Source organism: Silurus aristotelis, assembly GCF_946808225.1.
Source record: "Silurus aristotelis genome assembly, chromosome: 21".
In the NCBI taxonomy this organism is placed as follows: domain Eukaryota; kingdom Metazoa; phylum Chordata; class Actinopteri; order Siluriformes; family Siluridae; genus Silurus; species Silurus aristotelis.
In genome coordinates this window covers 20,243,144-20,254,249 of record NC_139594.1, presented here as the reverse complement: position 1 = coordinate 20,254,249, position 11,106 = coordinate 20,243,144, and the positions used below count along the sequence as shown (strand labels likewise).

General features: G+C 43.2%; 1 protein-coding gene across 2 annotated transcripts; it reads right to left on the bottom strand.

Annotated features, from left to right (window-relative positions):
- Positions 1 to 398: 398 nt before the first annotated feature.
- Positions 399 to 8,425, bottom strand: ptpn23b (protein tyrosine phosphatase, non-receptor type 23, b). 2 transcript variants are annotated; one of them, XM_083523551.1, is made up of 21 exons: positions 8,183 to 8,425; positions 7,588 to 7,662; positions 7,354 to 7,481; positions 7,144 to 7,220; positions 6,942 to 6,991; positions 6,607 to 6,738; positions 6,126 to 6,206; positions 5,877 to 5,996; positions 5,746 to 5,793; positions 5,601 to 5,657; positions 5,458 to 5,516; positions 5,228 to 5,307; positions 5,001 to 5,115; positions 4,824 to 4,889; positions 4,098 to 4,234; positions 3,718 to 3,981; positions 3,459 to 3,613; positions 2,972 to 3,123; positions 2,685 to 2,864; positions 2,079 to 2,566; positions 399 to 2,042 (listed from the first exon to the last, which is right to left on the bottom strand). In XM_083523551.1, the coding sequence occupies exons 1-21, from the start codon at positions 8,264 to 8,266 to the stop codon at positions 1,390 to 1,392; spliced, it is 3,201 nt and encodes a 1,066-aa protein (XP_083379677.1). In that variant the 5' UTR covers positions 8,267 to 8,425; the 3' UTR covers positions 399 to 1,389. The 2 variants fall into 2 exon arrangements, with proteins under 2 accessions (XP_083379677.1, XP_083379676.1); XM_083523550.1 differs by having other exon boundaries at positions 399 to 2,566.
- Between the last annotated feature and the right edge of the window lie 2,681 nt (positions 8,426 to 11,106).

Here is an 11,106-nt window from a genome sequence, read left to right as displayed (position 1 = left end):
TTCATAAAAAGATCATACCAACAGTGAAATATGGTGGTGGTAGTGTGATGGTCTGGGGCTGCAGTGACTTTAATTGTATTTGTATTTTACAGTGGACATTTTCTCAAAGCGTTTTCTCATAACTTTATCCATAATGAGTGAGAAAGTGTGTGTGTGTGTGTCTAAACTCAGTGAAGTGCTCGGATTTATTCCAGATAACTTTACGCTCGAGGAAGAGCCAAACACCCATTTTTCAAGGATGAGCCAAATACACACACACACACACACACATTTTCCTATGGCAGTGTAAAGGCAGGGTGTGGAACCTGGCTCATGTCCATACATCTCTCACTCACACACACACACACACACACACACACACACACACGTGCAGTGCAACAAACATCAACAAGTGATAATCCTGATAAACACCGTCAAACTATTAGAAAACAAAACCCACAAACAATAAAAATGAAGAGAAAATAAACAGACAGGAACATTCAGCCTGAGTTTCCTTATTATTGCTGAATAAACCCACACCAGTGTCATTTCTGCACCAAAAACAATTATCAGGAATCAGCCAGAACATTAAAACCACTGAATATCTCCATCTCATTAAAGTGTCGGTCAGTTGAGGTGCGGGAAGCAGGAAAAATGGGCGACTATAAGAATCTGAGTGACTTCGACAAAAAAATTCTGATGTCTGGGGCAGAGCATCTCCAGAACAGCAGTGTTGTGGGATTCATCCTGGAGTGCAAGGATTAGTATCTAACAAAGGTGCTCCAAGAAAGGAGAACACGGGTCAAATGGCTTATTAATGCATACAAGGACTGAAGGCTTGTCTGGTCCGATCGTACAGTGGAGCTACTGTAGAACAAAATACTAAAAAAAAAAAGAATTGATGCAGAGCAGTCAGAGAGCCCATGCTAAATCCCGAACACCACCCACAGCTTTTAATGTTATGGCTGATCAGAGAAATTCTATAAACTCAGGAATAAGAGATCATTTTATCACGGCACAGAAACTAAACTCTCCCTCAAGTGTATAATGTGATATTTGAAGATAAACTTAGTAAACTTAGTTTCAGAACATTTCATCCCAATGTATTAGAGTTCTGCATAAGGAAGAGTGTAGTGTATTAATTCTTGCATGTTATACAGTTAATAATGATTATATCTCTTGTATAATGTAAATATAATATATATTAGAATTTTATATAATGGCCAGAAGGTCTGTCTGAGGACCTCTTAGCTTTCCACCAGCTGTTATCTTACTGTAATCGGTTCTAGATGTACAGATTATGGTCTTGTTCCAGTAGTATAGTATAAAGTATAGAAATATACTTTATTTCACTATTCTAATCTGATCGATTAAGAGACTGATCATGCCTTGATATTATATGATGCTATTTTATTTCACTTCTCCTTGGGAAGTGATGCTGAGATTGCCCATCTTCTCCTGAATAAGATTAGGATTCATAGCTCCATGAGATGGATGGATCTGCTGGGATTCCTCTTTATGCTCTGTGAGATTGAGTGGATTCTCAGCCGACGGAGGCTTCATGGTTTGATTAGAGGGGAAGGTGTGAGCTGGGGAAGGTGTGAGAATACCACCAAGTACAGGGGGATTTGGATTGTCTATCACTGGAACAGTAATTGGGTTATTTGGAGGTGGAAGATGTTGGTTCTGAAAGAGATTTCCTGTTGGAAACAGTGGATTGGATGGAGTAGTGGGTTGCTTACACAGGTTTTGGGCTGGAAGGCCTTGACTAGAAGGTATTACACCCTGAAAATACATATTACCCTCTGAGAGTGCAATTCCCTGAGGGACAGGAACTGGCCAGTATGCAGCAGATGGAACTGGCTGAGACTGGCCTTGCAGGAGCACTGGAGTCTGAAACTGTCCAGGATGGGAGGATGGTTGAGTTTGCCCAAAGAAAGCAACCCTGGGTCCTTGAGTGCTTATTCTATATCCAGATAGAGGAGGGTAACCTTGGTACTGTGTTTCTGGAGTCACTTGTTGAGCAGAAGATGACAGAGGCATATTAGGTTGCATGTGTTGACCTGGTCCACCACTCAGGAGAACATTTCCAGGCAGACCTGGTCCTGTAGCAGGATATTTTCCTGAAACAATAGGATAAGGTGCTGGGATAAAGCCCTGATTAGGTGTTTGTGAAGCATTTTGAAGATTAATCTGTGGAGGAACTGGTGTGATGCCTCTTGGTGGACCAGGCTGGAATTGTTGAGGTACAGTATAACCTGGAGGAGGCTCCATAGGTGCCATCGGTTGCGGGGAGCCTAAAACTTGGCCATACGGCAGTTGTGTAGTAGGTATCAACTGTGGCATTCCCTGGTTTAAAAATGGTAGACAGGCTGCACCTGGGGCACAAGTAAAAGGGGCTGGACCACAGGGAACAGGGTTAGCAACAGGTGGACCTTTAGCTAAGGTCATATTTGGGGACAGGGTGGGCAATTCCTGGGGTAAATCCTGTCCATTGCTACAGGAAGAAACAGCAGGGCCTGGTGTTTTATTGCCAAGCAACGTCTTTCGAGGAGCCGGTGTTGGAGGAGACACTTTTGTTTCCCCCCTATAAAAACAAAGCAAAATTATAAAACAAAAGTCCTGCAGTGGGAAACACTTTCATTTGATCCACTTTCTAGAATTTTCTCTACAGGATAAAGTCATGATAACAGGGTCTTTCTTACCTTTCTAACAAAGCAGTTCTGCCTTCTTCTCTGCTCCTAGAGGTGACGTTAACTTTCTTTAGTAAGCTGGTTGTCTTTTTTTCCAAGTCCTGATAGAAGCTTTTACCTTCCTCAGCCTTCTTCACAAGGTCGTCATATGTTTCATACGAAGCCACCAAAGACTGCACAGAGCTGTTCCATCTGTAGAGCAAAGCCACATGGGTTACAACTATAACTGTTCACATCTACTGCAAACATTTTGGAATATGAATTCCAAATTACACAAATAAATCATAAAACAAACATACTGTTGTTTTGTGTCATTGAGGGTCTTGCGGATGGCAGCGCACAGAACATTAGCCTCTGTCAAAGCTTTAATAATGTTGTCCTGCGCTGCTAAATTCTGATCAATGTATCCCTTTAACGGTCCGTATTTCTGCATGTGCTCCTCGATCAAGATCTGAGATATGATCACAGGAATTGGTCAAAAGACAGCACTGAAATTATTGAGGAAATGATGATGTTAATACGAGGTGGTATCAAAAAGTTTCGGGACTAGTTTTGTAGCACACCAGCAGAGGGCAGCACAGGGCGGCATGCACGGTCGCAGGTAGCACCGACCTCCATAAGATCGATGTGTCAATGTGTATATCAGGAGCTGTGCAACTGGACCACGTGCTTTACCACAGTGAAATGTGGGATGACATTTATTGAAAGTAGACGGATTTCTGGATCGCTAGTCGTCAATCATTTTGATACCACCTTGTAGAACAGCAGATCCTGCAGGACACATACCTTTCTCTCAGAACGTTCAGTGGTCACTAGAATATCCGTGATGTCATCTTTCATAATGAGGTCGCGAAGCTCCTTCTCAAGCAAAACCCTTTGCTTGCGCATCTCATCAACTTTTGCGCAAATCCGTTGCATCGTCTGCAAAGACGACGTGTCCTCTAAGGGGAAAGGTCAGCGACAAGGTCAACGTCAAACATGCAATGTAGGCCAGTTTAATAGGAACACTTGTACAATCCCCAATTTACCTAAATCCCAGTCTCACCCTGACTCAGTTGTGGCCGAGGTAGGCTGTTCCTCAGTTCCTCCAGTGGTCCCTGCAGCAGACGCAAGTTTGGGATGTGCTGGTTTATAGCTTGGTGGAGCTCAGTGTTGCTTTGGCTGGCAGCTTGATGGACTGCCTCATATTTCTTGAACTCATTCTGGAGTTCTGTTAGTTCAGGAGTCTTCTCCCTGGCCTCAGCTTCCTCCAGAGCACTTCGCACGTCCTCCAGATTAGAACCCACGTCAGTGTACACGCTCGACAATGCTGCGCGACCCAAACACATTATTGTGAGAGCACCATCAGGTCGGAGACCGTGATACAAATACAGAGGTGTGTTTTAATAAAACTCCGTTCTAGAAGATTGTGAATGTTCTACACACCCTGCATGGCCTGCGCTAATCTCTTCACTGCATCGGGCTGAACACTGAGCGCCGCACATTTCTCCAGCAACACAGAAGGAACCGAGATGAACACGTCTGGATCCACGGCATCGCAGTTCAACGAGTTCATAAAACTCCTAAATGTGTGTTTAAAAAAAAATGCATTTATGGGACACAAAGAAAATAAAACTGAATCCAGACAGATTACAAAACATGCAGTTTTCTGAGAAAGATGACGATATTCAGGAGTCAGTGTCAGTCCAGTGTCAGAGCAACATTTCCACTGTAACTGCACAAATGATTTTTGTGTGTTTATTATTAGTAATATTCTCTTCAACTAACTTACACTAGACGCCAAAAGTATTGGGACATCTGACATTTCCAGCCAGATGTGGTTCTTCCCAAACCTGTTCCAGCTTGACATTGCAAACCCTGTGCATGAAGCCAGCTCCGTGAAGATCTGCTTTCCATGAACTGGAGTAGATCTTTTTGAACATGAATGAATGTGAATGCTGACTGCACCCCAGGAACATCCTCACCTACATTACCTTTACTAACACTCCCTTTTAGCTCAATAAAACTCCACAACATCTAGTGGAATATCTTCCCAGAAGAGTTGAGCTTATTATTAGAACAGAAAATGTAAAATGGATGCGAAGCACATGCTCAGGTGTCTACAAATCTGCTAAAATGTCCCTGGAGATATGAAGACCTTGTGACACTTACTCTAAGACCCGGTTCTTTGCTTCAATCTTGGCCATCACTTCACGGAGCAGTTTGGCCTTCTCTTCACTAAAAAAAAGAAGAAAAGAAAAGAAAAGAAAAAAAAGAAGTTCTCAAATTTATTTCAGAGAAAAACCCTAAACGTAATGACATCGTTTATATAAATAAAGTGTGTGAGACCTGTAGACTGATGAAGACTCGTGAGCTGCGAGAGGAATCAGCCTGGAGAAGAGGTCAGGACCAGTAGTGTTGGGGTCGGTCAGGTTGACAGGAAGCGGCTTTACCAGAGGAGCACCTACACAGAATATCTCGAATGATCACAGTGCCATCGCAGGCGAGAATAAAGAGCTTAACTCACACAGTGTTTTCGTGATGGACCTGATGGTCTGAAGCACCTTTTCACCTACCTTTCACCACAGCCAGCGCCTCCAGTTTGGGAACCGGTTCATGGTAGATAAAATCGTTGTCCTTCTTAGCAGAGTTAAATCTACCACAAGTGACATTCAGAACATCATAGCATTTGAGAAGGTGTTTTTTTCAGAAGACGAAGAGCAGAGCAGTAGTCTGCATGCACACGCGCACACACACACACACAAACACACACACACACACACACACACACAAACACACATCTTACTTTCCACCAATGATGTCCATGGTGAACTTCAGAGCTTCATGTATGGATTCTGGTTGACCCTGAAGGGTTGAAAGTCAAACGGTTAATCCTTATGTATTGTGTGTGTGTGTGTGTGTGTGTGTGTGTGTGTGTGAGACATTGACCTTGCCAAGCTTAATTGCGTCGTTTAATCTGCTTAGAGAGAGCTGGAAGTACGCAACCTACAGGAGAAAAAGAAAATCGCCCCTTTAATATATTTCAATGTTGAAACAGTTTCAGATGGATGATGTCCCTCAGATCATCACTCACAGCTTCACCGTACTTCTGCTGCTCCTCAGAGTGTTTGCCCATGTGAAACTGAAACGAAACGTAATAAAACAAACGTTAATGAAGCTTCGATGAGACATTTGTACTGCGTGGAACGTGTTCTATGCACTCACGTGTTTAATGGCACTGAAGTAGCTGATCTTCATACAGAGCAGTTTTCTCCACTCCTTCTTCCCAGACAAGCTGTCTGAGCTCTCCAACACTCGGATACACTCCCTGTAGTACTCGCTCACCTGCAGGAACGCAGAACATGTGGAGAGAAGAATACAGAGAGAAAAATAAGGCCACAACACACACGATGATAAAGATGACTGATCATCATCACCACTATCATCATCACCATCACCAGCTCTCTCTCCTACCTGAGCACATATGCGTGCAGTGATCAAACTCTTCTTGTTGTCCAGCAGTGTTTTTTCCAGAAGACACTCCTGAGCCTGACCCTGAACCAGAAAATCCACAGTGCTATTGTTAGTGTATAGTGTGTGTGTGTTCTTCACCAGCATGAGGTCAATGTTGATGGACAGTGTGTAGTGTGTGTGCATGATGTGTTTGTATATGTGCGTGTGCGTGTGTGTTCCTTACCAGAATGAGGTCGAAGTTGATAGACAGTGTGTGCATGATGTGTGCGTGTATGTATATAATGGGTGTGTGTGTGTGTGAGATGTGCGCATGGGTGTGTGTATATGGTGTGTGTGTGTGTGGTGTGTGCATGTGTATGTTCTATGGGTGTGTGTGTGTGTGTGTGTGATCTGTGCATGGGTGTGTGTGCGGTGTGTGTGTGCGTGCGTGTTATGGTGTTTGTGTGTGTATGATGGGTGTGTGTGTGTGTGTGTTCCTCACCAGCATGAGGTTAATGTTGATAGACAGTGCGTGGTGGATCAGATCAGAACTGTAGTTGGAGTTGTAATAATCTCTAATGTGTGTGAAGGCTCCTGCAGCAGACTGGAAATGTGTACAGGATGTCTTCATCCCCTAAAACACACACACACACACACACACACACACACACACACACACACACACACACACAGATGCAGACAGAACCTACACTTGTTGCAGTCACTGATTTGCTTTTTAACTACTTAAATGTTTACTTTCTTTTAGAGCTCTAAAACACTGTGAATGCCAAAACTGTGTGTGTGTGTGTGTGTGTGTGTGTGTGTGTGTGTTCTCACGTCTTCAGAAACTCTGTTATCCATTGATCCCAGATAAGAGTGTAAAGCACCTTAAAAAAAATATATACAAAAAATAAATAAAAAAAAAAAGAAAATTAATTATAGTTTTTTTGGTCTGCATTTTTTTCTGTGTGCGTGTGTGTGTGTGTGCGTGCGTGTGTGTGTGTGTGCGTGTGTGTGTGTGTGTGTGCGTGTGTCTCACCAACGTTATAAAGGACACAGGCCTGTTCATAGCCAATGTCTTCATGAGTCACTTGCTTTTCAGAAAATATGTCAAACCTGTGGTGAGGAAAAAAGCAACACTGTGAAAAACAATCAGGTCATGATGAAGGTCATGATAAAGGTCACAATGAAGGTCATGGACAGCATCAACTTGACATTCTCACAAATTGCTTTTTCTACTCTGACTTGCCATGTGACGGGTGAAGCAGCTTCCTGTCCGTATGCCATCGGGACGCGACTCTGCAGGAAGTGCAGCTGTCCAAGGTACTTTTTCAGTGTGTTACATCCCTCAAAGTCCCTCGGAATATTAACCACAGCCTAGGAGTGAGAGAGAGAGAGAGAGAGAGAGAGAGAAATAACTGCATTAAGTGTGAAATTTAAACCTGTCAAATGCTTGAAGTTCAATTGCTTCATGTCAACTGACCTTACGAAGCTGCTCAAGTTTCCTCAGAGCATCACTGAAGTTCTCTGGTTTTTCACCATAGTTCCTCTTAATAAACTGAGGACAAACACACACCACAACATTAATATCAGACTTGTCCCATCTTTAATGTGATCTTTCATCAAACAGAAATTTAGAGAAAAAAGAAGCATGGTGGGGGTAGTGTTTTGCTTTGGGGTTGCTGCTCTTCAGCTGGACCAGCGTCAAGACGGACGGGAAAATAAACAGCTCCAAAAACCAAGATATTTTGCCACAAAACTTTCGGAAGAATTTTGCATTGATTACATGATAATGACCCAAAGCACTTTAACAAAGACATGTCTTAAGAAAAGGAGATTCAAAGTCTTGGAACAGTCCAGCCAGAGTCCAGACCTCAATCCCATCCAAAACCTATAGAATGATCTTAACACAGGAGATCCCTCACAATCTGAAGGAACTTTTTAGTAAAAAAATAAATAAATAAAATGAGTAATAAAATTGTTGAAATCGAGATGTTTGAGGTTAATAAAGACTCATTTCAAAGACTTGATATTATTATATAATTAATAAACAAACTAACTAAAAAATAAGCGCTCACCTGGAAAACTCTGGAGCTGAACTGAAACTCTCCGGCTTCTTTCAGCTCCAACCAGATCATGGGCATCCGGGGCACTGCCTCCATTTCTGGCCTTTCCCCTTACACCGACCCCAAACACACAAAAACAACACACAAACAAACTAATCACACAAACTAATCACAAAGTTGTTGCGAGCGGAAAACTGCGCACCTGTCCTACTTCCGCAATTTTCAACTTGTTCCCTTCCTGATTCGGGCGTGACGTCACAGGTGGCCGCCCTTTGTGTGTTTTATGTATAATATAGTCTTTTCAAAAACAACAACAATCGTCATTAATGTTACATCATAAAGTTTCTCTCGTACATAATCGATACATAAATTACACAGAAAAACGTCCCTTACAGATTTTTGTATTCATTTCTGTAGTGCGTAAATCCAACCGCTAGATGGCGACAAAGTATAAGCGCTTTCCACTTGTCTCCCGAGGTCTCCTATTTACCTTCAAACTCTCATCTACAGCTCTGACATTTCCATCTGTCTCCTAGAGAGAAACACGGGTAACAGGGTTTTTTAAAATATAAATATAAAATATCAAACATATAATATCTGGTTAAATGATGGTCCGAGTTAATCAGACTCCCACACCTGGCATCTCTCAGGCCTCGTTTCCTCCTACTTCAGCAACTAAAAGTGCTTCTGCAAATAAATTTAACTCGAATCGTCTGCAGATTCCTCGTTCTTTCTCCAGACGTCTCTTTAAAAAGCCTGAACACAACCTGGCTTGAATGTAGAGTCTGGGAAATACCTCCTCTGATACCACCGACATCTCAGTGTTTTTCCTCTTCCTATAAAAATACATTAAATGAGAATTATTGGAAGAGTTTTGTGTTTCTTTTTTTTTTCTATCCTCACTCCATAATAATTAAAACAATGTTGATGATTGACAGCCTGTCTGCACTTCATCCATCACATCTCCTGATCTGGTGTGTTAAACCAGTCCACATGGAGCCCTGATCCCTGTTGTTGCAGTTCCTGCTCTGCCCACTAGGTGTGCTCTATAACTCTAGACGCTAAATTCGATTGTGTCTCAGTTCTCTGTGGAGTAGACCTATAAAAGAAGAAAGAAGTGTTTGAAGTGAGGTGAAGATGTGTGAATGTGTGACGACGAGTCTCTGCTGTGTGATTGGATAATTGCCTGGAGCTCCTGCTCACTGACCTTTCCATCACCACAGGAGGTGTGTTCCTCAAGGAGCCTGTGGAACAGAGAAAAGCTACCAAGTATGGGTTTTTATACTTAATACTTTATACACAATTCACCTGCAATATTCTCTCTCTCTCTCTCTCTCTCTCTCTCTCTCTCTCTCTCTCTCTCTCTCTCTCTCTCTCTCTCATGGTTTAGGCTGAATTGATTGTGTTCTACCCCACAGTTCGGGGCCCCGTCCCCTCTCCATTTTGTAGGCAGTAATCCGGCTGCATGGGGCGGCCATGACATTTACCCAGGAAATTACCATCAAGTAATAAAGCCTTAATCAAAGAGAGAGAGAGAGAGATGGAGAAAGAGAGAGAGGGATGAAGAGAGAGATTGAGAGAGAAAAAGAGAGATGGAGAGATATGGAGAGAAAGAAAGAGAGAGAGATGGAGAGAGATGGAGTGATAGAGAGATGAAAAGAGAGATGGAGAGAGAGAATCCAAGAGGAATAGAGAACAGAAGGATCTATTGGTGAGCAGTAAAATGTTGGATTTATTCAGTGTTAAGGTTCTTGATTGAGAAGCAGCTGTGGATTTAGTCAGGAAACTTTCTCTGAAGTTCTCCACTCAGTTCTGTTCTCTCTCTCTCTCTCTCTCTCTCTCTCTCTCTCTCTCTCTCATCAACATGAACAAAACAATAAGTACATGCAGTGATTTGCGTTCCTAGTGCCGGTGCCAATCTCTGGTTAATATTTGATATCGCGTCTCCCTGAAGCCCAGCTGTGTCCTGACGCGATGAGGGACGACTGACTGACTGACAGACGGCAGTCTGAAAGCCGTAACCACGGCAACGCCTGGTCTCTCCTGGACCGAGGGCTTCGAGTCTCTAATTGGAATTCACTCAGTTGGATCCGAATTAGAATAAGAAAAGGCCTGAAATGGATTATAACTTACTCTCTGTGTGTGTGTGTGTGTGTGTGTGTGTGTGTGTGTGTGTGTGTGTGTGTGTGTGTGTGTGATGGAGGGGTAACTGTTAAATGACTTTTTAGAAGAGGGAGAAAAGTTATTTTTTCAGGCAGGGTGTGCATGTGTGTGTGTATGTGTGTGTGTGTGTGTGTGTGTGTGTATGTGTGTGTGTGTGTGTGTATGTGTGTGTGTGTGTGTGTGTGTGTGTGTGATGGAGGGGTAACTGTTAAATGACTTTTTAGAAGAGGGAGAAAAGTTTTTTTTTTCGGGCAGGGTGTGCGTGTGTGTGTGTGGGGGGGGGGGTGTTAATAGAATAAATGTTAGTCGTCATGGATGAGTACAACATTGTTATTGCATGGTCATTATCATTTTATTCACTATATTGTGTTTGGGACAGTTGCAGAGTAGTATGTGTGTGTGTGTGTGGGGGGGGGGGTTGCAGTGCGGTGTGTGTGTGTATGGGGAGGGGGCAGTTGCTGTGTGTTTGTGTGGAAAAACTGGTTTGTGTGTATGTGGAGGGGGAAGTTGCAGTTCAGTGTGTGTGTGTATGTGTATGTAAAGGGGGAAGTTGCAGTGGTGTGTGTGTGAAGGGGCAGTTGCAGTGCGGTCTGTGTGTGTGTGTGTGTGTGTGTGTGTGTGTGTGTGGAGGGGGCAGTTGCAGTGCGGTGTGTGTGTGGAGGGGGCAGTTGCAGTGCGGTGTGTGTGTGTGTTTGTGAAGGGGGCAGTTGCAGTGTTTGTGAAGGGGGCAGTTGCCGTGTGTGTGTGTGTAGGGGGCAGTTGCAGTGGGGTGT

What these genes read in the sequence shown, in the direction of transcription:
- ptpn23b (XM_083523550.1), bottom strand. Translation starts at nt 8,266, where the DNA reads ATGGAGGCAGTGCCCCGGATGCCCATGATCTGGTTGGAGCTGAAAGAA. An exon ending in TCAACATTAACCTCATGCTG is followed by an intron (nt 6,207 to 6,606) that starts GTGAGGAACACA and finishes TTTCTGGTTCAG; the next exon opens with GGTCAGGCTCAGGAGTGTCT. An exon ending in ACTTCAGTGCCATTAAACAC is followed by an intron (nt 5,794 to 5,876) that starts GTGAGTGCATAG and finishes GTTTCGTTTCAG; the next exon opens with TTTCACATGGGCAAACACTC.